The 25,772-nt window shown below is 41.2% G+C and overlaps 1 protein-coding gene across 1 annotated transcript in view; it reads left to right on the top strand.

Annotated features, from left to right (window-relative positions):
* FSIP1 (fibrous sheath interacting protein 1) overlaps positions 1-25,336 on the top strand; it is a 169,580-nt gene extending 144,244 nt beyond the window's left edge. Inside the window, exons 11-12 of the mRNA XM_046652924.1 lie at positions 14,780-15,290; positions 24,688-25,336. Of these exons, the coding sequence (XP_046508880.1) occupies positions 14,780-15,290; positions 24,688-24,734 (558 nt within the window). The 3' untranslated portion in view covers positions 24,735-25,336. The remainder of the gene's footprint in view (positions 1-14,779; positions 15,291-24,687) is intronic.
* Positions 25,337-25,772: the final 436 nt, after the last annotated feature.

Genomic DNA, 25,772 nt, shown 5'->3' with positions numbered 1-25,772 from the left:
CGGAGCGCGCAAACTTAACCACTGGGCCATGGAGCTGGCCCCAGGGCTTTTTCTTAAAATGGGAGAAGAACAACCTTTTTGTATAGTCATGGGAATAATTCAGTAGAGGGGGGAATGTGGTGATACAGAAGAGAGTGAGGAGAATTGCCAAAGCAATGACCTTGAGTAGGTAAGAAGGGATCATCTCTAGTGTACAGGTGGAGGGGTTGGCCACAGAGAGGAGCATGCAGAGTTCATCTAGTGACATGAGGGATGGCAGGGCGTGTGATTCAGATGCTGGTAGATGGAGTGATGGAGCTTGTGGAAGAACTGAGGGGCAAGTCAAGAGCCCATACATGTATTTCTGTATTTGCACATTTGGGGCTCATGAGGGTCTCTGGTTATATCTTTTAGGAATGGCAATGGTTTATTTTGTTGTTACAGTTTTTTCACCTTTTGTATAGTATGTGGGGTAACAAACTCTAGTGTTTCAGCCTTACATGAAGATGATGTAACCAGAATCTAACATTTTAATATCTAGCCCTTAAATCTGAAATGTATATTGAAATAAATTAGAATGATAATATGCAATGGTTTCAGTTTTAAAATAGAATGTTAAAATCTCTAATGAATCTGCAACTTCATGTATTTATTAAAGTAATTAACTACGTCTAAGGAGTTTTATCTCTACTGGCTTCACAATTATATATCGTTGGTTTTAATATGTTACTTATATCACAGTAATTATACTATTGATTGATAGACTCATGGTTATTTATAAATGCAAAATTAATTTTAACAAGTTAGTCTTGAAAAAGTCAACTTGCTTAATTAACTAGTGAATTCAGTTAAATAATGCATTTTAGTAATTTTTAAAAACTAGATTAAGTCAATCAATTATGTTGGCATTTTACAAGGATAGACTACGTAGAGGAGATTTTGGACACTAAAAAATGGTAATTATAGTAAGGGAATTTACATCCACCAAATAGAAGCACTTATCTGAATTCTCTGTGTGGATTGAGATGTGCATTTTTATGCATTTTGTATTTCAGCCTATTATCCTTAAATTAATTGTTATTAACTGATTTAGGGGAAATTTTGTTTTTACCCTGCATACCTGAAATTAAAACATTAATTTGAAATTTGATTAAAAGGAAATAAAGGCTGTTTGTTGTTTTGCCTCACTACCAGAGACAATATTTTCTATTATAAAATCAGCAAGTACAAAGATTTAAAGCTTACTGCTTTTTGAAAATTTCTTCAGCTAAAATATTTGAACATATTCCTTTAGGTGATGTTTCCAACACCAGCACATTGAACATCAGTTGTCCTTGTCAGTCTTGATACCATCCGTATTCCATTTTAGATAAGTGACTCGGTACCCCACCTGGTGCAGAGGCTGGAGCTCATCCTTGCCCATTACTGGAGAGCAAAAGACAGAACGTTAGCATGACATGATTAGAAAATACTCACATGAAAGGTGGGAACCCTATTTTGGTTTATTTATTTGAAGTATTTATTTACTAATAAAGCACCTTTTCAGAAGGCCCTTTCCCTATAAATACTTATGAAAAGAAATGATTTTCTGCCGTGCTTGTGAGGCTTTCTATATAAGTTCATGAGCAGATTTCCATAATTAAACCTAACCACAATCAAAGACTGTGATCATTATTCAGTTCTATTTTCACGGCAGGCCAAATTAAGCCTTGCGTCAGACTTGCAGTGAATATCACAGTGAAAGTTCTGAAGGAAGACTTTTTATTGCACTTGGGCATTTTTTGAATCTGAAGCATTTTTCCTTGGTCAGTGGGCATGAAGTTGGTGGGGCTGCGGGTCAATCCTTGTTAGCATCATCTTTGCCCACAGGTAGAGTGATCATTGTTTGTGAAGGGTTATATGGAGACTATCATCAGTACCCCCTCCCTTCAACGAATTTGTCTGTCTGTCTATACGTATTGGAATCTGAAATGTTAGAGAACTCTTCAGGGGTTAAAGTGTTGTTATCTGGTCTGCCCAAATCATGAGTGAAGGTTCCTTAATCAGTTAAACCATTATCTTCCAAAGGCATGTGGGGACAGCAGGGTCCAGAGAGAAGAGGACACAGGGAAGAGAGGAGGGGCTGGGCCTAGGCTGGACCATATCTTGGGACCACTAGATAGTAAGAAGACAGGCTAAAACCACTGAATCTAGTTTACAGGAGTATGGAGCTGCTGCAGAAGGTGGAGGAGCACCCAAAGGAGCACTCATGTAGCCAACAAACCTTTGCCTCATGTCCTTCTTTTGCCAAGGCTCTGTGCTAGGCATGGGGATACAGAGATGAGGAGGACCCGGTCCCAGCCTTGAGAAAATTAACATCTGTCAGAGAAGGCAGACACAGAGGGTGCTGTGCTGATGTTACATGGCACTCCAGGTGTGGAGGATGCAAAGGGCAGCTGTCACCCACTGGAAAGGGCCTCTGGTTCACACTTCTGCCTCAGGTGGAGTGAAAGGGGCTCTGACTATTATGCTGCTCTGCCATATAACATTTTCAGACATAAAATAGAGCATGTAGGGGGCATGTCATGGTACCATGCTGCTGCCAGAGTGCTCCCTCTGGAAAATGGAGCTTAATCAACTCTTCTAAGCATTTGTGTGAAGACAATTAGTAGTATGAGAAGCCCTGGCTTTATATTCTGGCTTCATTTTTAATTAGTTCTGGGCCTTGGATCAAGGTATTTAATTTCTCTGAGTCTTAGTTTCCTCCTCTGTTCAAAGAGGAGAATGATTTCCCAGTTCCCCTCATTGGGTAGTTGGGAGAAGGAAATGGAATAATGTATGTCACCATTCCTGGCACACAGTGGATAGTTGAGGACTATAAACCCTGTCCACTCCATGCCCCAACCCCAGTGCCACTGATTAATGACCAGGGCTGGTCTGGACACCTGGTTAATATAGGACCCAGTGACAAGGGAGGGAGGTGGAAAGAGTTATCCCTCTTGTATAGCCTCTTGCTCTGTGTGAAAGGGAAAATTAAATGCATCATTTAAGAGAGAATATGCATCAAGTTATTTAGATCCTTTTGAATTTGGATCCAGTTCACTAACTGGCATTTTTGTTTGATTTCTAAAGAATGTAACTCCCGCAGTTTGGGTCATAGCAAAACTTGGAAGTTACTTTTCACAGTATATTATCCTTATTCTCAGTGGTAGCATGATTTCACTTTCAGATTGGCAAATGTAAAAGGACAGTTCACTGAGCAGCAATATTAATAGGGAGCTTCATGTTTATGTAATGACGTCGGGCTTTGTGTGCTGTACAGAATGTACAGGGGTAATTAGATGTTTCAGATACATGTCTAGACAGGGTAAAGCTTCAGGAGCACTTGCTCAACCCTGGGAAAGCTATAGGTCGCCCCTTTGTGACCAGAAAAAGCTCTCCTTGATGAACAAGTTCAATGTAGAGTTAACTCCCTGGCCCTGGATTTACACCCAAGAGGAAAATCAGATCTGATGAGATTTGACAGGGCTGATCGTTTGCAGAACTAGACGAGGCCTACCCCTGGCCTGCTCTGAGGGGGCTAGAAATGCTGTCTCCCAAATCTCTCTCTCCCACCCAGCTGTTGGGCCTGCATTCCCATTCTTAGAATCACCTCTTTAGATTAAGTCATTCTGATTCGAAGAGGCCCCTGTGAAATGGGAGCTTGTCCCTTGAGGGGGTGATACGTTGACCTGGATTACTTGGACTTTGGGAGAGTAATGAGGGAACACGCTCAGGATAGGTAAGTTTTGATGTGAGGGCAGTGGGACCTTTTGAAAAGTTTGGAATTGAATACACTTTTTGAGGAGGGTGTGCTCAGGTGGAGAGGGCTGAGGAGGCGGCGTGAGGTCTTTGGATGCCACGGGGAAGGGAGCAGAAGAAGGAGAGGGGACTGGTGAGAGGGAGAAGCGTCCTGTGCGTCCCTGTGTGCGTGCACATGAAGCATCCCTGGGCTTCACAAGCCTCATCTTCAGCCCTGACACTGATTATTTTGAGCAAAGATAAAAGTATCTTGAAACCAGCCCTTTTCTGAGTACTTTCTGGTACTGAGGACTTAGTAGTGTCTGCCCTGAAGCGTAACCTTCCTGCGGGGGTGACAGAGATTGACGTTCCAGCTTTCCCTCTTGTGTGCCCTCTCCCAGCATCTAATGGCCTCTGTAGCCCCCACACTAATCCACTAGAGTACACGTGATAAGTTACTCCTTTCAAATCGTTAGCTGTGAGATGATCTCAAAGCTCTATTCCTGGTACCCCAGAGAGACCCTCAAGGGTGGGGGCCAACTGAACTCCGAATGTGCAGACTTGAGACTGCAACTCTCTAAGAGGCTCATCTAGCCACTACTGCTATCAGCTTCTCAAATTGAAGCTTAGTGGTCCTGTTGATGTGCTGTCATTGACTGAATCCTGCCTACTCTGTATCAGGCCCGGTGCTGGCAGCTTCACACACGTGTCTCATACTCATTGCAAATTGTTAGTTGTTAGTGTTTCTCTTTTACAGTTTCGAAATTTGAGGCTTTGAGAGGTTAAGTAATTGGCCCAACACGAAATAGCTGGGGAGTGAGAGCGCTGAGATTAACACTCAGAAACATCAGCCTCCCTCCACTACTCTGTGCTGTTGGGAAGGGTATTTCCTCTCCATCTGAGGGCTTCTGTTTTTCAAAAAGATAGCATGCAGCCTAAGGAACACTTAACTTGGAGACCTTTGCCCAATGGAATATCCATGGCTGTGGGAGAACATGGAGAAATGATGTGGAGACACATCTAAGATGTGGAGGGGTGTCACATATTTGCATGGCTCACCTAGCCCCTCATTCTGATCCCTCAGTGGCTGCTGATGTGCGAGGGTCCGCCCCTGCTGCACTCCCTGTAGTCCTCAGGCCTGGTCTTGTACTCGGCCCACCCAGAATGAAGACAGGCCTCCCCTGTCTTTGCAGTGGAAGGGCCTTACTACTGAACACAGTACCATGACCTCTTTTAAACCTCGTGTTTGTCATTCTTTTTCTGTTTACTTGACACTCAAACCTAAGTTATGACTTTGGCCTTCTCCCTTGGCTCCAATTCATATTCTCCCTCCAGCTATGCTGCCTCTGCCTGCCCTGGGCACATGTCCTCCCCGACACCAAGGGATTTTCTCCTTTGACCCTGCCCCTTTGGCAATGCTCTGCTGCTCTTGTCCAGCAGGGCCAGTAGGAACCATCTAGTAAGCTACTGAACCCTAAGGATCCTGAATCATCTTTGCCTCCTATGGCCTTGACAGTGCTGGCCATAGCACCCACTGTAGTCCTTGCACCCAGCGTGTACCACCCTGTGAGCCTTTGACCAGTTTGCAGAGGCTGGGGTGGAGCTAGTGGCCCTGCGCCCCAGGCCCACCCTGTACAGCTCCTGCTGACACTTCCAGAGCCCTGCCAGGACTTGGAAGCTGTTGTTTATTGTGACTGTCTTAGTCTGGAACAGCAGAGCCTGAGGCAAAAGCTTATATGCTACCACCTAATTGGCAAAAGCAAAACCAGAGAAGCAGAAGTGGGGAAAAAAGGAGGTGAGACAAAGAAGGAGGGCGAATCAATATGAGAGAGGTATTATTGATCGGTGCTGCTTGCTAGCAAGTATAGCTGATTGTTCGATTTTGCGGGACATCTTCAGAGAGAATCCGCACGGGTGACTACCTTTCAGGGCAGTCTTTGCAGAGCGAGGAAGGGAATGGATTTTATTCACTGGTTCCTCTCCCGTGTTGGTCACAGTCTGCCCTAAGGGCAGACTTATACTTCTAGTTTGTGCAGGCCTAGAAATGGCCAGCAGATCACTCACACCTCATTAGCAACTCACACCTCAGCAGCAATAGAGAAGTCCTGGATGGGAGGCAAGAGGGGCCTGATGTGCCTGTGGGTGACATGAAGGGCCATGGCAGTGGCATCAATAGTGACACACGGATCCACAGCTGTGGGGGCAGCGCAAGCCATGTTAGATCTGCCCAGCCTGGCAGCAGGCAGTGCACAGATGTTGGTGATGGATAAACTGAATCTGGTCATGTCGAAGCATTTTGATGTCAGTGCAGCTTGACCTCTGGGCTTGCTTATGCTGCTAGGAAACTTCTCATTCATTCAAGGAAATATTCGGTTTCCCTTTCCAGTTCCCAGAGCTAAGCATCTCTCTGAGGGATCTCTCTTGTGTGGGTAGGGTCCATCTGAGTGTTCTCTCTGGCTGGACTGAGGTGGAGAGGGTGTGCCTTGATAGTGCTACAATAGTGAGCTACTTCTCAGGAGAGGCAGAAGAGCTGTCCTCGGATCAGCTGATGAATGTGGCATTGAACACATATCAAGGGCCCGTGTCTCTGGAAAGCAGTAGTATTCATGGTCAGATCCTGGAGGTCTTGTCCCACCCATTGACAGGCTGTGTGAGGCCAGGTACTACCTTCTAGGCCATACCGTATCTCCACCTTGTTTCAGCACCAGTAGATGGCCTTCTCCCTGTCCTCCTGGACTGGGTGTGAGTGGTGATCATTGATCTTTCTTAACACTTGTTGCATATACTCCCCTGACCTGGCCTTAAATGAGCCCCTGTTGGGTATGATTGTATAATGACCATAGCACCACCACCTCCAGGCTAGCCCAGACAACACATGTTGATAATAAGGGAAACAGAGTTCTAAGGTCACCTTCTCTTCAACTGGGAGGTTTAGATGATGTCAAGAGAAATATTTAAAGTTCTAGAGAGGCTGCCCTGTGGGCATGCAAGAGTTTCTTTAGGTTTGATTATACTGAATTTCTCTAACTTGTCTTATCTCCCAGCTGACCTCCTATAAAATGGTGAGGCTTGATCTGGACTCTGGCCAAGGTTAAGGCATTTAAATAGCTAATGGCCTCCTTGACTTCTGACCCCATCATGGCCTCCCTTGACCCAAATTCTCTCTACATAGTGAAAAATAGACTTTTCAAACCGAGAGTAGGCAAGACCATGCAAATAATTTCCATAACTGTTGCTATCCAGTAAAGCAACAATCCTGCATGGTAGTGGGAGTTAGTTGCTCTAAAAGGGACATATTGGATTTATTTCCCCCGGGAACGGTGAGTAGGTAGGTGATCCAGCCCCCTGTGACTAGAACAAGTGCTCTGTATACAAACTTGCTTGACTCATTTCCAACAACATCCTGGCCAAGCTTTGTTTTGCTGGGAGTATGTGGGACAGGGGTGCCAGGCTCCTCCAGCTACAGGGCTGGAACCCAAGCCTTGTTTTTGGAAAGGAAGTGAAAGATGTGTGACAAAAGGGCCATTCCAACCACCTGCCCAGAACAAGAGGAATCTGATCCAAGTGGATTTACTGTCTCTACTGCTAGAAAACAGCAACTGCTAGCACTACTCAAATGAAAATCTTCTGACAAAATGGAAAAACTAGAGCCCCTTTTCACCAGTCATCCTGTTAGAAAATCAAAGTAGTAAAGTCAGTCTAGCTCTCCTCTGAGCACATCCGCACCCTTCTGACTTTCTCACTAACTAAAGTCAAATTCCTTGTCCCTTTTAAAATTGGAGGAGTTGAGAATCTCATACATATCCTGCTTCTGGCTCCTCTTGTCCATGGCCATCTTTCCCTTATGCACTGGGAACCTGCTGGCGTCCCACCCCTCTCATCCTCATAGAGAGAAACATAAAGCCTGGATTCCTGATGCCATGAAGAGCAGCTCTGGCACCTGGGCTGAGAAGAACCATCAGAGAATGCTCAGGGGCACAGCAGCCTTTCACCAGGCAAACCCTTGCAGGCCCTGCCTGGCCCAGCTGTTAGGGGAAGACTGGTCACCTGGGCAAGGGTCGTGTCCTGTTCTCCATGGTTACTTTGACACACCAGGTCCCATATACAAGTGAGCTTCCAACACCAGCACAACATTCACCAATTCACTTCAGAGCCACTTGCCTTGACCTATTTCACACTCCCTGTTCTTCTATCCACAGATCCTCCTGACTTCTGACCTGGGAGATGACTCACTTTCCTGTTTACCGCCTTGCCTCAACCCTCATCCTAATATTTTATGTGGTTTCTCTGGCAATGACCTTTGCCTCCCTTTTGACAAGAGTTCAGATTCTCCTCTGGCTGGATCTTGTCTGGCCCCCAGGACCCTTGGTCTCTGGTGTGGCCTCCAAAGACATTGTACCTGCCAGACTTGCCTTTATATGATTGGGGTAGCCTCAGTGTTAAGATAGGAAGGTGCAAGAATGGAATAGGGAGGGAAGGAGCAAGGAGGGGAAGGATGAATAAGCCCATTCCTTCTATGAATCCTTAGTACCACTGATGCAGACACTGAAATGAACACCCATCGTTTTACCAGTGTGATTTTTAGACTTGTTTAATCTCAAAGAGCCACAGCAAGTGATATGAACCTATTGAGCCTATATGAGCCTATTGGGAACACATTGTCTTCGTAGTGCTGCTCTGTAGTTCAACTGGAAGTCCAATGTATCCTTCTATCCACAAGTGAATATTTTCTGGCAAGTAATTCTACTTTTATATCTCAATTAACTATTCAATGAGTACTCACATTAATGAGATTGGTGAAGTGTGGGAACACCTTGATTGCTATTCCTTTAGTTGGCTATAGCACTTCATTTAAAGTGTCAGTTCTCTTCTAATGGTTGTTTACTTCATAGCATTTATAGTTTAACAATATGGTAGATTTATTTTGGAGTCCCTGCTCTGCTCATTCTGCCTTCTTTAGGAAATCTCCCTTACCCAAAGCCCTGCCAAACACATGGATTGGATGGCCATGTTTATACCCTGTGAGCCTTCCCACAGGTGATGGGACTAGTGGTGAACACTTGAAACTGACATTGTCAGTTCATCATCTGGTCAGTGACCAACCATACAATCTTGCTTGAAAATTTGAGCTAGTGGACACAGAGACCACTGTCAGTCATTGGTGGGTGCCAGACTCTTAAGAGCATGTTGAATGAGGACCAGAGAGAATTCATGCTACACAGGCAAGCTGAGGGTGTGAGAGAGCAGAAACCATTAATAAGCAGAGAAAGCTGGTTTGCAGAGAGGAGGATGCATCAGACAAGCAGTGAGGTAAGAGGCCACAGGGACTCAGGAAGAGAATGATGAAGTACATGACTTTGGTTCCTGGTGGCTTGTCAGCTCCAGACCCCAAAAGGCCTGTCTATACTTCATTTCCTGCTTGTTGGTAACCATGAGATGACTTCTTACATCCTACGACATTCACTTCTTCTGCCTGAGATAAAAGAGTTTTCCAGCGATGCAAAAGCTAAAGGAGTTCATCGCCTGCCTCTTTTTTCTTAAGGTTTTCTGTTCCTTATGGCTAAAAAACCTTGACTGAAATAGACCACTCCCAAGGTGTTGCCAGCAGTGGCTACAACAGAGAGTTGTAAACTTCTCTCTTGGTAATTAAGCAAAGGGTGGAATGCCTTTTCTAGTTGCTTGTTTTGAAGTAGAACTTGATGTCATTGAAACTGTTTACATCTGTGCTCTTGTTGCTTATCATTTAGGTCATTCTGGCTTTCCACCCTTTTCTCACTTGTGATAACTGTATTGGTTTTATAGGGTGGGTCTTTAGGAACTCAGCATTTGTGGGAAAAAACCCCAACCCAACAACAGATATAAGTTTACATCAAAGGACAAGATTGCCTCTGCTAGTTTGCAGTGGTGGACTTTCTGCCTATCTGCGCCAGAGACGTAATCTTGATTGCCTTGTCAACAAATCCAGGGCCCAAATAACTGGAGATTTTTATGTCTGCGGAAACTCTGGGTATATAGTGTAGGAGGGGAGGCAGGGATGAGGGTGAGGTAATCCACAGTCTGTGATCCATGTTCAGCAATTACAGGTTTCACTCTTCCTCAGATTTAGCTCCTACACCAAACTGGTATTTATCTGGGTGGAGAAGTGTAAACAGTGGGTACCCTGGGAATGGAACTGGGGTTGTGTTTTTTTTTGTTTTTTGTTTTTTTTCCTGAAATGAGCTGAAAGAGAGGGCATGGTGTGAGTTTGCATTAGACGCTAAACTGTTCTGGGTAATAAAATACAAAGCTAAGTGAAATACTGTGCAGGAAGAGTTTTTATATCTGAGAGAATGGACAGAAAAATAAATGTCAGTTTGGGAAAAGGATGCTTAGAGAATGTTAGAGGGAGAACTCATTTACTGTGAAGGGCTGTGTAGCCTAGGAGTTAGGCACATAGGCTCTGGACTCATGTACCTGGATTCAAATCCCAGGTCCACCACTTACTCGCTGTATGACCACAGACAGGTTACTTACTTTCTTGGTGCCTCAGTTTCTTTTCTATAAAACAAGAGTAACAATAGTACTTACCTCATAGGTTTGTTGTGAAGATTAAAGAAATTAGTACATGTAGTATGCATACATCAGTGTCTGGCCCAGAGTAGGTGCTTAATAAATGCTAGTTATTACTATCCTCTAAGACATCACCTGGTGTGCCAATAAGACCAGCAAGATGCATGAGAACTAACACCACAGGTGTTCTATATTCTTTTCCTGATGAGAAAATCCAATACATTTACTCTTTGGCTATGAAATGTGTATGTTTTGGCTAAAACAAGACAGCAGATCTATAAAGGGGCTACTAAAATGAAGATCGGAAGAGAGGGGCTTTCATATAAGGAGAGAAAATAGGTTTGGCTCTGGTCTGGAAAAATGAAGACTGAGATGCACTCTGGTGAATTTTATGAAGGACAGGAATAGCATGAATAATAACTTGTTTATGAAATACTGGAAAATTAGAACTGGCATGAAAGACGAATACTTTGAGGTGAATACTTGAACAGATGGTTACTTGACTGTGCTTGCACAGTGAGTCGTTCAGTTAGGAAGCTCATTAGCTCAGGAGTTTCAAAGCAATCTGGATGAAGGGTACGGGCTATGGTCCCTTAACTATCAAGGGTCATTAGGATGGTGTGATAGAGCCTAGTTTAGTCCAGTTCACCATTTGTAGATAAATTTACATTCATGGAGTGCTTAGCTGTTTCAAAACACTCAGCAACCTTAATTCATTTGATTCCCACAAGAGTGATTTTCTTGAGCCTGTACTGTGGGAAGGCTCTGCAGGGAATCAAAAGATGAGAAAGATGGCTGGTGTTGGAGGTTCTGATCTATATTGCCACCCAGGAACACTGTAATTAATTTAATTTAGTTTGAGCACTTAATATATTTGTTTTGCTTTGATTTATAATGTTTTGAGACCAGAGTATTGTTCGTTATTTTTTGAGTTTAGGATTGGTATTGTGAAGAAATTAAAGTTCTCTTTTTGTTATTGTTTTGTTTTCATAAATTCTACCCAGGTGACACTCTTATGTCAATAGAACAACTTATCCTTATATTTATTTTTATTTTTAGATTGGTTATTCATAAGAAGCAGTTTTAGAGTTAGAGGTTAATTTAGAGATCATCTTCTTCAGTTCCTCATTTCACAGCTCAAGGAGATGGGCCCCTTAGGTGACATGCACCAGGTGGCAAAGCTTGGGCTGAGGCCCAAGTTTTAGTCTTCTGTGTTTTCTTTCCCATCAGGCTGCTTCCCCCAGAGGATCAGAGTGATTGTATTTGAGCTTATTTCTGTGTATACACAGACACAAATGTGTTATGGTTTATCTTGGAGCGCACAGAACCAGATTTAGTGTGAAGCCAGGGAAGCTTAAGCTTCAGGGCCTCTCACTTGTATTTGCCTTAAGTGGGGAGAGGAAGCTAGGCTGCAATCAGGAAACATTTCTATATATGCGTTTCTGGTAAATGACCTAAAGAGAGAATGAGAGATGGACTTGACTTTCCAAGGCTCCAGTCATTTGTTGTGATCTTTTAAACATTCTAAAAAAAAAAAAAAGAAACTTGCTTTTGTATCTATTTTCTATTTGTAACTTTGTATTCTTTTTCTTTTTTCTTTCTTCTTTTTCTCTCCAAAGCCGCAGTACATAGTTGTATATCCTAGTTGTAAGTTTGAAGTCATTCTAGTTCTTCTTTGTGGGATGCTGTCACAGCCTGGCTTGATAAGCAGTTTGTATGTTCACGCCCGGGATCCAAACCAGTGAACCCTGGGCCGAGGAAGCAGAGCACATGAACTTAACCACTCTGCCACAGGGCCGGCCTCTTTTCTTTTTATTAAAGAAGTACCCTCCCCCTGCTCCAAGATTATATAAATTTCAGGCTCTATGAAACCTGGATCTGCTCTGATGCCCAAAGATATAAGGAGCTAGGAATTTCATTTTACAATTTCAGGTTTTTATTTTTAAATTAATTTTAATTAAAAATTTTGAATACATTTATTTTTATATTTTAAGTTAATTTTAATTATAGTAATAAAATAGCTAAAAAGTTGTGTTAAAATGTTTTAAGCAAAAATAGCAACTCCTTGCCCCATCCTTCCCCACCCCTTAGTTTTACTCTCCAGAGTCAACCACTTTAAATTCCTTTTGAGGTTTTCCCTACTGTTTACCTCTACGTTAGTCCCCTCTTTTCCATGGGGAATATGTTCCAAGACCCCTAGTAGATGCCTAAAACTGAGGATAATACTGAACCCTATATATACTATGTTTTTTTCTATACATACATACCTATGATAAAGTTTAATTTAAAATAAGGCAGAAGTAAGAGATTAACAACAATAACTAATAATAAAATAGAACAATTATAACAGTGTACTGTAATAAAAATTACTATAGACCTTAGCAACCTCAGCATATGATTTTTTTCCTTATTAAGTCAAGAACGTTCACCTTTTCACTTAAAGAAGCACTTTACAGCTTCTCTTTGGCATATTCAAATTGCCAGCATCACTACTCTTATGCTTTGGGGCCATTATTAAGTAAAATAAGGGTTACTTGAACACAAGCACCGAGATACCATGACAGTTGATCTGATAACCCAGACAGCTACTGAGTGACTAATGGGCAGGTAGCGTATACAGTTGTGGATACACCGGACAAGGGGATGATTCACGTCCCTGCTTGGACAGAGTGGGAAGGTGTGAGATTTCATCACTCTGCTCAGAACAGCATGCAGTTTAAACCTATGAATTGTTATTTCTGGGGTTTTCCGTTTAATATTTTTGGACTGCAGTTAACCATGGGTAACGGAAATCATGGAAAGTGAAACTGTGAATAAGGGGGGACTACTGTATATTGTTTCTTAATAACTTGCTTTCTTAATTGATCCATTTTATATCAATTTACAATGATATAAAGTTTTATATCAAAAATACAATGGTGTATTATTATATCAATTATATATTGACTTCCTGTAATGGTAGCAAAGGATTTAACTTGGTTACTCCAAACATCCCTTTTCTCTCCTCTCATTTCCCCAAAATAGTTAAATCACAATTTTTGGTTACGTCAGTATTTATGTTATGATGACTGTGTAAACATTATTAACAGCAAAAGCAAGTAGTGTCCTATGATATCCTTTCCTGTATATCTTTTTGTTTGTACAAAAGTTGATAGTTATCTTTCTGTTGCTTAATTTTGTTATGTTTCTAAACGCTACCTTTCCTTTCTTTCCATATAGCTTTTTGTTTTTCCCAGAGTTCACAAATGCTTTATTTTTCCTTTTACATAATTTTCTGTGTATCTAGCCAACTACATCATCAGCAGTGCCAAGCATCTGCCCTATCAATATTATTTGTGGAAGTGGTCAAACATATCAGATAGTCTATCAATCTTCCACCTCCCATTCTTTTTTTTTCTCCAGATATCTCCTTCCGTAATCCTTCATCCTCCTGCTCCAGTATGGTTGGATCCTTTTTTTAGTGTCTGGAAATTTCATATGATAAGTCTTTGGTAATGATGTTTGGTGAAGATGACACTCAGTGGACCTTTTCTAAATCCTAGAGAATTGTCTACTCATTATAAGCAATTTTATATAAGCAGATTTGAAAGTGTCTTTTAAGTATCTAGTACCATAGAAGGACTGCCTTCATTTTCTAGTTGAATTCTTGTAGAACATGGGTCTATACTTTTGTGTGATTCATTTTATTTCCTGAGAACATCACTGGAAGAAAAAAATGTTTTTAAGTCCTTAAAATCTTGGTTGAAACACTCAGTCCTGATAACGTTTATAAGCAGAGATTAAATGTGTATGACCAAATCCTCCTCCCAGAATGCACTGCTATTGGAATGCCCCTGGCCTCTGTCTAGACCTGTAGCTTTGAAGCAACTACACATCTCAGGATGCACCACCCCTTCACCCTTCCTTTTCTATCTTCAGTAGTATTGTCCGCTGAAAGTTGTAGACAGACATAGGACTGGTGAATCCCCAGGGGCAAGTGTAGTCTGCCCTGTTTGCCCGAGATGTTTTTTCCAGTTAAGCAATTGGATGATGATGAGGTCCACACTGAGGAGTGGTGAGAACAAACACCTACTGGAGATTACGGCAGGATTCCTGGCTCTTTGTCAGAGAGGTGGTCGCTTACTTCCCTGCTTGATGATCTAAGACTTGTGAAGTCGAAGGTGCTTTTCTAATATGTCCATTTCAGGCCAAATTACTTCTATGTGTCGAGAGAGTGTTAGCATTTGATTTGATGCAGTAATTCGTTTCCATCAGTGTTGTTGAACATTTCCCTGGATTTTGGTGTGCGTGATTTCTTCTAAACTTATTCTCTAGGGATGCTGTACCTTTCCCCTACAATTTTGGATACTTTAAAATGAATGATTTTGCTATTTGGGTGTTTTGTCTAAGGGTTTTCCTGGCACTTGCATTTATATTGTATTACTGGAAGCTTACCAGAAATAAATGTTTACTCAATCAATTTACTATAAAAACTTTTGGTTTGTTTTATCAGTTAGATTCAACATCACTTCTCTCTGAGGAACAGTTAAGGTGTCTTCTGGATGAATGTGCATTCAAACAAAAATCCATGACTAGACTTTCTTCAGAAAAAGAAAAGAAAGACATTGAGGATTTAACACCTGAGTTGCCCCAGCTTTCCAGATCTGTCCTTTCTGAGTTACTAAATGGGTTAGAAACAAAGGTCAAGAGCACTGACGTGGAAGATGCAAATATGCCGGAGAATGGAGAAGGTGAAACATCTAGAGGGTACTATCTCACCCAAGCCTTGACTGGGCATTGCATGTCACAAGCTCTTGTCACTGAAGCAGAGAATATGAAATGCCTCCAATTTTCCAAGGACAAGGTTATTAGTGACACCAAAGACTATTTTATGTTGAAGACTCTTGGCATTGGGGGACTGAAAAGGCCCTCTTTCCTGGATGATCCATTGTATGGTAGCAATGTGAGCCTTTCATCTGAAGACCAAAATATGAAATCCAGCCCTCCAGAGAAACCAAAAACAGGTAATGCTTGGAGAATGTTTTGGTGAATAATTCTTATTAGCATCTCAATATAGTTTAAGGTAGAGTAGGATGAGGAGGTATGTTTGTAAGTCACAGATGGTGACAAGTAAGAGCATGCAAACGTAAGAAGATGTTTATCAATGTTCATGTGAGATCAAGGTTGAGGTTAGTATTCTTATGAAATACATTATTCTTAATGGTAGTTAATACATATTCTTGATGGTTATCAAGAAAACAATGTTGATTTCAGAGGAAAAGCGAAATTAGTTTGAATGGATACAAAAATTTGAATAGAGGAGCTGACCCAGTGGCACAGTGGTTAACTGCGCACATTCTGCTTTGGTGGCCGGGGCTTCGCCGGTTCGGATCCCAGGTGCAGACATGGCACCGCTTGGCAAGCCATGCTGTGGTAGGTGTCCTACATATAAAGTAGAGGAAGATGGGCACGGATGTTAGCTCGGGGCCAGTCTTCCTTAGCAAAAAGAGGAGGATTGGCAACAGTTAGCTCAGGGCTAATCTTCCAAAAAAAATTGAATAGATTTGTTTAGTATTTCAACTTCCAAACGTCAGTGATGAAAATTTGTTCCAAGGAATGAATTTGTAAAATGCCATATATCATTGTGGTTTTATTAGTTTCTGTGTGCAAACTTCCCATCTCAGCTACTTGTATATTCTCAGGTATTTTGGTGTGATCCAGTGTAGCATCTTACAATGGTAAATGGTACAGTATACAAAAACTATGGGCAGTTTTTGACATAAATATTCAATTATTTATCTATGTTAGAAGTCTAATATAGTTTGTGTTGTATTTGGTGAGTCTATTTAAATAGCTTCAACTTTTCCTCTAATGTTTGTTGTCTATTAAATCTATATCTACTATTACCTATTAAATCTATAGTCTATTAAATCTAAATCTATTAAATCTATAATCTTAACCTACTCCTCAATCGTATATTTCTAACTGCCTGCTAGACAACTCCATCTGAATATGGCCTCAAACTGATTTCCTCATCCTTCCCCCCTCAACTCAGATGTTCCTCTTAACTTCTGTTTCCTCGATCACCCAGGCTCAAAATCTTAGTCATTGTTGAATGTTCTCTTCCTTGCTTCCCACTTTCAAATACCATTTGTTCTACTCCTGCAGTGTCTCCCATGCCCATCCCTTCCTTGCTCTTCCTACTGCCTCAACTGGACCAATGTGATAACCCCCCCATCAGGCCTCCCTACCTCTGGTCTGTCCCTTCCTCCTGCCATTGTTGACCACCACTAAACTAATTCCCCCAAAGTACAGCTTGGATAACCACACTTCCCAGCTCAGAAAGGTTCTGTGGTTCACTGCTGCCTATTGGATGAAATCTGAATTCTTTCACTTGCTGTTCAATGCCTCCACAGTCTGACCTGAGTTCTCTTCCTAATCAATCTCTAACTAGTCCCCTAAATGTTATTCAGATTGTGTATAATCTAGTCTCAGGATTTCGAGTGCTTTCCTATGTCTCGGCTGTTGCCCACGCCCTTTTCTTCTCAGGAATGATCAGGTCCCCCTTCAGTGGTAGTTGAACTCCAACCCCATCCTCTCTGAAAGTAACCTCCCCTGGTTCCCTCTTTCAAAATTTTATTTCTCCTCTGAATGTCCAAGCGCTTGGGTCCCCTATCAGATCATTTTGCACATGCTATCTCGGTGTCATTATGCACATGCACACCTTCTCTTCTGTAAAATTGTGTAACATTTTTGAGGACAGAGATTCCATCCTCCGATTCATTGCTACCTCTTCTGTGAGGTCCAAAGTGCTGCCTTAAACAAAGTGCCTGTTTAAGGAGTGAGAGAATGTAAATTTATATCCAGTTGTAGAATAATGTACTGAAAATATGGTTCACATTTATTCTTCATCTCATGAATGAAAGCAGGTGGTGCTGCTTAAGCATTATTTAAGCCTCACATTCTACATAAAGATTTGGAACTTTTTTCTTTTTTTGATGAAATTTCACAGGCTGTAAAGTTTTTATCCAGTAGCAGAGTTCACGTGCAGCCTGCGGTTCAGTTAGATGACTGAGTGTGGTCTGCTTTCCCTGACCAAGGGTCTTCATTTAAAAAATAAACTATGGAAACTTTGTGCTACTTTCCAATTGCAGTGTATTTCTTTCTTTGTGCACAAAGCGTTTTTATTAGAGAGAAAGTATTTGCATCTCCTCCTTGTCTAAGCAAACTTACTAAATTGGATGCAACGCTTTGTTGTGTAGGGGTCTCATTCCCATAGAGTCAGTGTGTAGCACTTTGCTAAGATATGACTTTACTTCCATGTGAACATGTCACACTGATGTATATTTGTTGCTGAGTAGAACATGACAAGATGGAATGATCTAGAACTTAATGTGACTTAATGGAAACTGTGATGGCTTACCTCTAACTTCACAGAACGTGCCTCTGATCGCACCAGATAATCCTAGTGTATGATTATAACAAGCCTTGTGAGTATGGAGGATTAAGATGGCATAGATGTGAATATGTGAAACATCCTTTGATTTTTTTGTTACATAATAAACCTTAAGGAATGGGTCCTACATTATCGTTTTGAGTGCATTAGCTTATCTGAAGTTGGAGCTTTTTATTTCACTAACATCAGCTTTTACAATTATTAAAATAACTTGCTAATCAGTTTTACTCTAAAATACTAAATTGTACATCATGTGCTTTCTACAAAAGTGAACACCAAAAGTGAATGCTAAACCAGTTTTCTTGGCAGAAAGTCCTTTAAATATGTAACTGTAATGAGGAGTTGCAGTGTGGTCAGATGTGACATTATATTCCGGCTCTTTTTCAGGAAACAGATATGCATGAATGTGATTAAGAGTAGATTTCTCTGAGCAGACAGGAAGGAAATAAGAAAAAGCACTTATCATTTTCTCTTTCAATAGCAAATATTACTGATATGTAGTTTTTTAAAAAAAAATTTCTTTTTAGGTATGCTTTTCTTGGTGAGGGAGATTGGCCCTGAGCTAACTTCTGTTGCCAATCTTCCTCTTTTTTTTTTTTCCTCCCCAAAACCCCAGCACATAGTTGTATATCCTAGTTGTAAGTCATTCTAGTTCTTCTACATGGGATGCTGTCACAGCATGGCTCAATGAGTGGTGTATAGGTCCGTGCCCAGGATCTGAACCAGTGAACCCTGGGCTGCTGAAGCAGAGTACACGAACTTAATCACTATGCCACCAGGCCAGCCCTGATATGTAGTTTTGTTTTCCTTGATAAACCGAGGTCTGTTACAAGTATTTCAGTTCTGCTTCTAAAAGGCAGAGTCAGATAAAACTTCTAAAAGAGAGCTAGACCTAACGACGTTGAGGGTCAATTTAAATTGCGGTATTGAAAAATAAGAATCTGCTTCAGATCTGTATTAAAAGTTTCCAGTGTGAAATACTTCATTTTTCATGATTGTGCTGTAACCTTTGTGGTAATTACTGTTATTTGACTTTCTGGATACAAGATCTAGTAAATTCTGTGTGGTACTCACTCACTATTGGGGTGTTAGGGGATTGATAAATAGTATCTCTTCTCTTCTCCACCCAAATCAGAACCCATTGAGAGATAGATGGATTGTGACGAATGGAGATCAAAGAGATTGGCTTTATTGCTGATGAAATGTCGAGGATTGTTGTAAGCTGTGTAGGCCGCCAAATGGTCTTCCTGATGCTATGCCCCCAAAATAAGCATATGCACGCAGTCGCTGGCAGAGGTGGAGAACCTCAAGCCTCGCCTGTGGAGACCTGTCCATGTGGAACCAATAATATGGAAGAGCAAAGAAACACCTTTGTGGAGGGGGCACTGACTCTCTCAGAGGAAGGGACTGAGCTGAGCATGCCATTTCTTCCCCTAAACTCACCAATTAGATAACCGTCTCTTCTTCCCATGGGGAGAGTTGGGGGCAGCGTAGAGTGAGGCTGGATGCTTCCCCACTGTAAGTTCCTCCACGTGGAAGTGTGAGGAGAGAGAGGAGTAAGTGTTCTTTGGTACCACTTAACCACTGAGAACACTGGCACTTCAGAAAGAAAATGCTTCAGATCTGTGGTTATCCTAGTGTTTAATCAAGCTATCTTATGCTGGATGGCTTTCTAGATAAGCAAAACAAAAAGGCATCTATGCATGTATAGTATTCTCTCTTTCCTGCTAAGCATTTAAGCTACTTATCAACAGAAATTCATATAATAGAGAGGCAAATATGAATAACAAATAACAAAAATGGTAGAATAGGGCAAAAGGGATGCAAAGTCAGTCACATAGTAAAGAAAGGGGGACAGAAATATATTAATTCTTCAAGGAAAACAAGATGGCATTTCCCATAGGACCCATGTAGTGACTATTGTTCTTAAAAATTTCTATAACAAATGCAGCAGTGAGTCAGACAAGGTTGTTTTTAAAATAACACCTCTAAATGAAAGCTAGGGCAATCAACAGTCTTGGTTTGTTCGAGAGTGTCCTGGTTTTACTACTGAATGTCCCTTGTCCCAGGAAACCCTCAGTCCCTGACAGACTGGGATGGTTGTTCACTCTAAATTGAAACTGACAACATAAAACCAAAGAGCAAATTAATTGCCCAAAGGACAAAGCTAACAGAATCCAGGTAAGTATTGGGATCCCAGGCTGGAACCTGGAGGAGCGCAGAGTTGGCTGGTCCACCCACCAGCATGATCTGGCCTGGCGGTTAGGAGCATGTGCTCTGGGTGAGGCACACCTGAGTTTGAATCCTTGTTCTGCTAGTAGCATGTGATCTTAGGCAAGTTACTTAACCTCTCTCTCCTCTACACCTTTAACATTTAATCAAGAGATTTTCCATAAAAGCCTGGATTTCTCACTTTTCTGACAAATCGGCAGGTCTTTCCATCAGTGAGGGGAGCTGAGTAGGAGAAGTGCCCTTTAGAAGGGGCATATCCTCTGCAGGAGGACATGGGCCCCATCTGGCCCTCTGCTTCCTGTGTTTGGCCCTTGAGAGCCATATGATTTCCATCCCGTGTGATAAACCTTTGCTGCTTAGAGTGTGGTCCAATCTCTGGGGGCTCATTAGAAGCAGTGCCTAAGGCCCCACCGCAAACCTACTGAATCACAATTTTCACTTTAATGAGATCCCCGGTGATATTTACAGTGAAGTCGGAGAAGCACTGATTCAAACCGCAGAGCATTATTCCTAACTGGGGTGAGCCTTGGGGTCATCTAGGGAGGTTGTTGCTTGTTTGTTATATACCTATGTCTAAGGCCCTAGTCAGGCTTACTGAAATCAGAGTCCCTGGTGTAGAGCTTTCAGTCCGTCAAATTAATGCAAGCTACAAGATTTTGCTGTGCCAAACTGAGAGATATGGGTTTCAGTTTAGGTGTAAGAAAGCTGATTATGTTATCCTATTGGTGTCCTCAGATAGCACAAGTTCTACCAGCAATGACAGCTATACCATCTGAACACACTTCACGTTGAACTTCTGCCCATCAAAAGTTATTTGATTGTAACTTGCTCAATGAAGCCTGGTTGCGGGTGGATTGACTTTTGGGCAGGATGTTGCAGTGGTCTGAATTGCGTGTGTGTTGGTATATGTTATTACTCATACCACCTGAACAGTTTCAAAGGCAGTAGAGTGTTTTGCGAAAGTTTTCTCTGTTGTAATATAGTCTTACTGGTTTGCAGTGGAGCAGTGGGATTCTAAAAATAGTAAAACTATTAGCTGATTTTTTTTTTCCCTTAAAAAATATTTTGGCTTGCTCTGAGGGAAATACTTAACTCACCATTGCTTTGATGGAGTTCTGTTTCTCTCAAACAGTGTGACATCAGGCCTCCTGGTTATTATTTGTTAAATTATTTTTCCAAGGCTACTAATTGCTTCTCAGATGCTCTTAGTAACTTAATCAAGTGTCCTCCAAAGTTTATTTGATCAAAATATCAGAGCTGCCATATTAGAAAGTTCCACTGTTAATTCTTTTTTCTATAAACTTTAGTATATAGTAGGTTTATGTTTGATGAATTTATCTTTTCAAGTAACTTTCAACTAATTTTCTTTAATCCAATTCTTCTTGACGTAGACTTTTCATGTAAATCGTGCTGATTATTTTCTCTGTCTACTTATAAAATATCACTTCCTCTATCATTTTGTTTAGTAGTGTAAAGTGAACAATGGCATGTTGGAGAGTTTGATATTTCATTGTAATATACTTATCACTTTATCAGTTACTAGAAACTTCTGATTCCATTGCTTCATTCAAATTGGGCAAAAGGAAAAAGTTACTGAAGATCATGACTGTTGATTAGCTCTATGGACCAGCAGTATTGGCATCACCTGGGAGCTTGTTAGAAATGCATAGTCCCAGGCCCTGCTCCACACCTGCTGTGTCAGAGTCTGCATTTTATTTTATTTTATTTTTTTAAAGATTGGCCCTGAGCTAACATCTGTTTCCAATCTTTTTCTTCTTCTTCTTCTTCTCTCCAAAGCCCCCCAGTACATAGTTGTATATCTATTTGTAGGTCCTTCTAGTTCTTCATGTGAGATGCCACCTCAGCATGGCTTGATGAGTGGTGCTAGGTCCACGCCCAGGATCTGAACTGGTGAAACCCTGGGACACTGAAGCGGAGCACACAAACTTAACCAGGTGGCCCCAGGGCCAGCCCCAGAGTCTGCATTTTAATAAGATGCCCCCAGCAGGTGATTTGTATGCCCTTAAAGTGTGAGAAACTCTGGACTAGATGGTTTACCAGTCTCTCTACTTTAGGATTATAAAAAATATTAGCATATATGGTAGTGGTAAAAATAATGTCAGAAAGTATTTTCTTTCCCGTCTGCTCAATCTCTGCTTTTTCTTCTAAAATTTCATTTTAATGAAGATATTGCTTTCTCCAGATTGTTATCTTGTCTCTCCAGCCATCCCTATTGTCCTTCTTTTGGGTAACCTTCCCATTAGCCGCTGAGAGCAAGCATGCCCTGGCTTGAGTTCTCTACTCTTTCATTTTATTTGGAGACATATAGCCAGTATGGGATCATCTATGCTTTGTATACTTTTGATTTTCAGATCTCTCTACTTGGCATCTGCCTCAAGTCTGTCTGGTATTTTAAGCTAGATTGAGTCCATCCCTTAGGCAGTGCTTATAACAAGCACTTATCTCTGGCTATCTGGTTATCTCTGGCTGCACACTGGAATCACCTGATGAGATTTAAAACCATTTAATGCCTTGGTTCCATCTCATATGAATTAAATCCGTTTCTAGGGTTTGGCTCTGGGCATGAGTATTTTTTTACACCAGTTTCTGAAGGTGGGGTCTGGATGATTCTCTTGTGTAGCCATGCTTTAAAACCACTGCCCCAGGACTCCGTCGTATTCATCGTATTTAGTCATTAAGGACATTTTCCCAGGATATAAGGTGAGTAGGACATGAGCACTGCTCTGAAGTATTTCATGGTCTATTGATGAAGGCGGGCACTTAAGCAAATAGTCACAGCAGGTGGGACAAGTATAGTAAGAGCTTCGGGACAAAGTGCATGGCAGCACTGCGGAGGGAAAGATGAACACTGGGAGACGGGAAGGTGGTTTTTAAGTTAAGCCTCCCAGGATGAGGTGAGCAAGACGGAGGACACCCCAGATAGAAGCAATAGCAGTTATGAAGGCATGGGGTCACGGGCTTATTCCTCATCTCACGTGTGGGGTATTGAGGTCCGCTTCTCGTCTATCCCACCTTCCTTTACATCTTCCATAATATTTCTTCTCCATGTGTTGACAACATCACTACATTTCTCACTTTACTCTCTGAAACTCCGAATCATTTTCCCTTAATTATTAGGTTGATTTTTTTAAGTAACAGCTTTATTGACATATATTTTATATACTTGTATTAGTTTCCTATGGTTGCCACAACAAATTATCACAACAGAAATTTATGATGTCATAGTTCTGGAGGCCTGAAGTCTGAAGTCAAGGTGTCAGTAGGGCCACACTCTGCCTGGAGCCTCCAGGGGAGAGTGCTTCCTCGCTTCTTCCAGTTTCTCGGGCTGTTGACATTCTTTGGCTTCCTTGCTTTGTGGTCTCTGTCTTCACAGTCTCACAATCTCTGCCTCTGTTTTCACATTGCCTTTTTCTCTCTCTGTGTGTGTCACAAATCTTCCTCTGCTTGTCTCTTATAAGGACATCTGTTATTGAATACAGGCCCTACCTGGATAATCCAGGATGACCTTGTCATCTCAAGATCCTTAATTCCATCTGCACAGATGCTTTTCCCAAGTAAGGTAACTTTCACAGGTCCCAGGGGTTAGGATGTGGACATAATGGTACTATACAGGTCAATGGTTTTTAGTATATTTACAGAATTGTGCATCCATCATCACTATCAATTTTACAACAATTTCCTCACCCCTAAAACAAACACTGTACCCATTAGCAGTCACTCCCCACTTTACCCAATGCCCCAGCCCTTGGCGATCACTAATTTACTTTCTGTCACTATTGACTTTGCCTAGTCCAGACATTTCATATAAATGGAATCATACAATATGTGACCTTTTGTGTCTGGCTTCTCACACTTAGCATAATGTTTTCGAGGTTCATCCATGTTGTAGCATGCATCAGTACTCCATTCTTTTTTATTGTTGAATAATATTCTGTTGTCTGGATGTACCACATTTTCTTTATCCGTTCATCAGTTGATGGACATTTGGGTTGTTTCTACTTTTTGGCTGATATATAATGCTGCCGTGAATATTGGTGTACAGTTTTTGGGGTGGATGTATGTTTTCATTTTTCTTGGGCATATACCTAGGAGTAGGATTGCTGGGTCTATGGTAACCTTTTGAAGAACTGCCAGACTTCTTTCCAAAGTGGCCGCACCATTTTACACTCCCACAGCAGAGTATGAGGGTTCCAGTTTCTCCTGACTCCCTTTTATTTGGTTCTGTTGTCAATTCTGCCTTTTCTGATAACCTTCTCACTAAGGTTCAAAGAATATTTCCATTCCATTTCTGTTAGTGTCGCACTTTTTTTCTCACACTGAAGAAATGAAAGATGATGAGTTCTTATCTACCCTAAATACAGCATTTTCTTTTGGTTTCACCCTACTTTCCAGAAACCTAGTACAAAGCAAAAAAAAATAAAAAATAATAAAAAAAATAAATTGATGCCTGTCTCCAGTCCGTGACCATTTTAGCTCTCAAAACCCAAAAATTTCTCCCTCAGCTGTAAGCTTAATGAAGGCAGGCAGCTTATCTTCCACTTTTTCTTGTAAACTTTGTATGCACCTAGTGATGAATGTCCTACAAATATTAAGAACATGATCACTGTCTCATGTGTAAAAGTATTTAATGTTTTATAGGCTGAATGTTTTTTCTTAATTATGCACACATTTTTGATTGCCTCACAACTTTGGTTATTGTTTTTAATGTGCAGATGAACAGGAGACTGAAGATGTGACAGAAGAATGTAAAGAATCTTAAGCAAAGACTAACTGGGGTGCGCTTTTAAGAAAGCTGGTAAATTAAGAAAGTCGGTAAAAAACTACATTTTTCCCAAATTCTTTGAATTCATTGAATGCATTATAGAGACTATTCCTCAAATAATGATTTTAATATTTGGATTCTCTCTTTCTGGATTACATATCCTTGATATTTTTGAGACTTGTGGTATAATGATTTAATGGTTTTTCTTCATTGAAATTCCTGGGGAAATTGTTTTTTATGACTAATCTTGCAACATCAGGAATACATTATGGAAACCAACATTTTATGTATGTGTGTTAGGTTAAAACTAGTTGAAGTGCTACGATTGTTTTGTATTTGACTTTCTGTTACAACTCTATTGTGATTCAGACAGATTTAATCACCATGAATTTTTGTTTTGGCCCTGATTTTCCTTCTTTCCTCCCCTCTAATGCCTATTAAGTAAGTACAACTGCCATAGAAAGAAATGAGTTTTCTCAAAAAAGCAATTTAGGATAGCCTTTACTATCTTATTAGCAAAGATACTTTTCCTAAGCAGGACTTTGACTGAATTATTTGATATATTACTTTCAGTTTGTTATCTTCTTTCGGTGTTTGCCTTTTAGAATGCAGCAAATAAAGATCAGCTACTTAAAAAAGTCTGTGGTACTATTTTGAGAGAGAGGGTTTAGTTACAAGTCAGTAACCTGGATTCATGAGAAAATTTTATGTCAACACTCCGTATGATGAATTGGCATTAGAACTAGAAGTTCAATTTATTTCTGATTCAAAACAACCCGAGCTGGCTGCTGTGCTGCCTTTAATGAAATTTGGAGGGCTGGCCCCATGGCTGAGTGGTCAAGTTTGCGTGCTCTGCTTTGGAGGCCCAGGACTTCGCTGGTTCGGATCCTGGGCACAGACCTAGCACGGCTGATCAAGCCATGCTGAGGTGGCGTCCCACATAGCAGAGCAAGAAGGACCTACAACTAGAATACACAACTACATACTGGGGGGCTTTGGGGAGAAGAATAAAGAAAAAGAAAAAAGAAGATTGGC

The sequence above is a fragment of the Equus quagga genome, chromosome 2, assembly GCF_021613505.1.
Source record: "Equus quagga isolate Etosha38 chromosome 2, UCLA_HA_Equagga_1.0, whole genome shotgun sequence".
NCBI lineage: Eukaryota > Metazoa > Chordata > Mammalia > Perissodactyla > Equidae > Equus > Equus quagga.
This window is presented reverse-complemented; position numbering and strand designations above follow the sequence as displayed.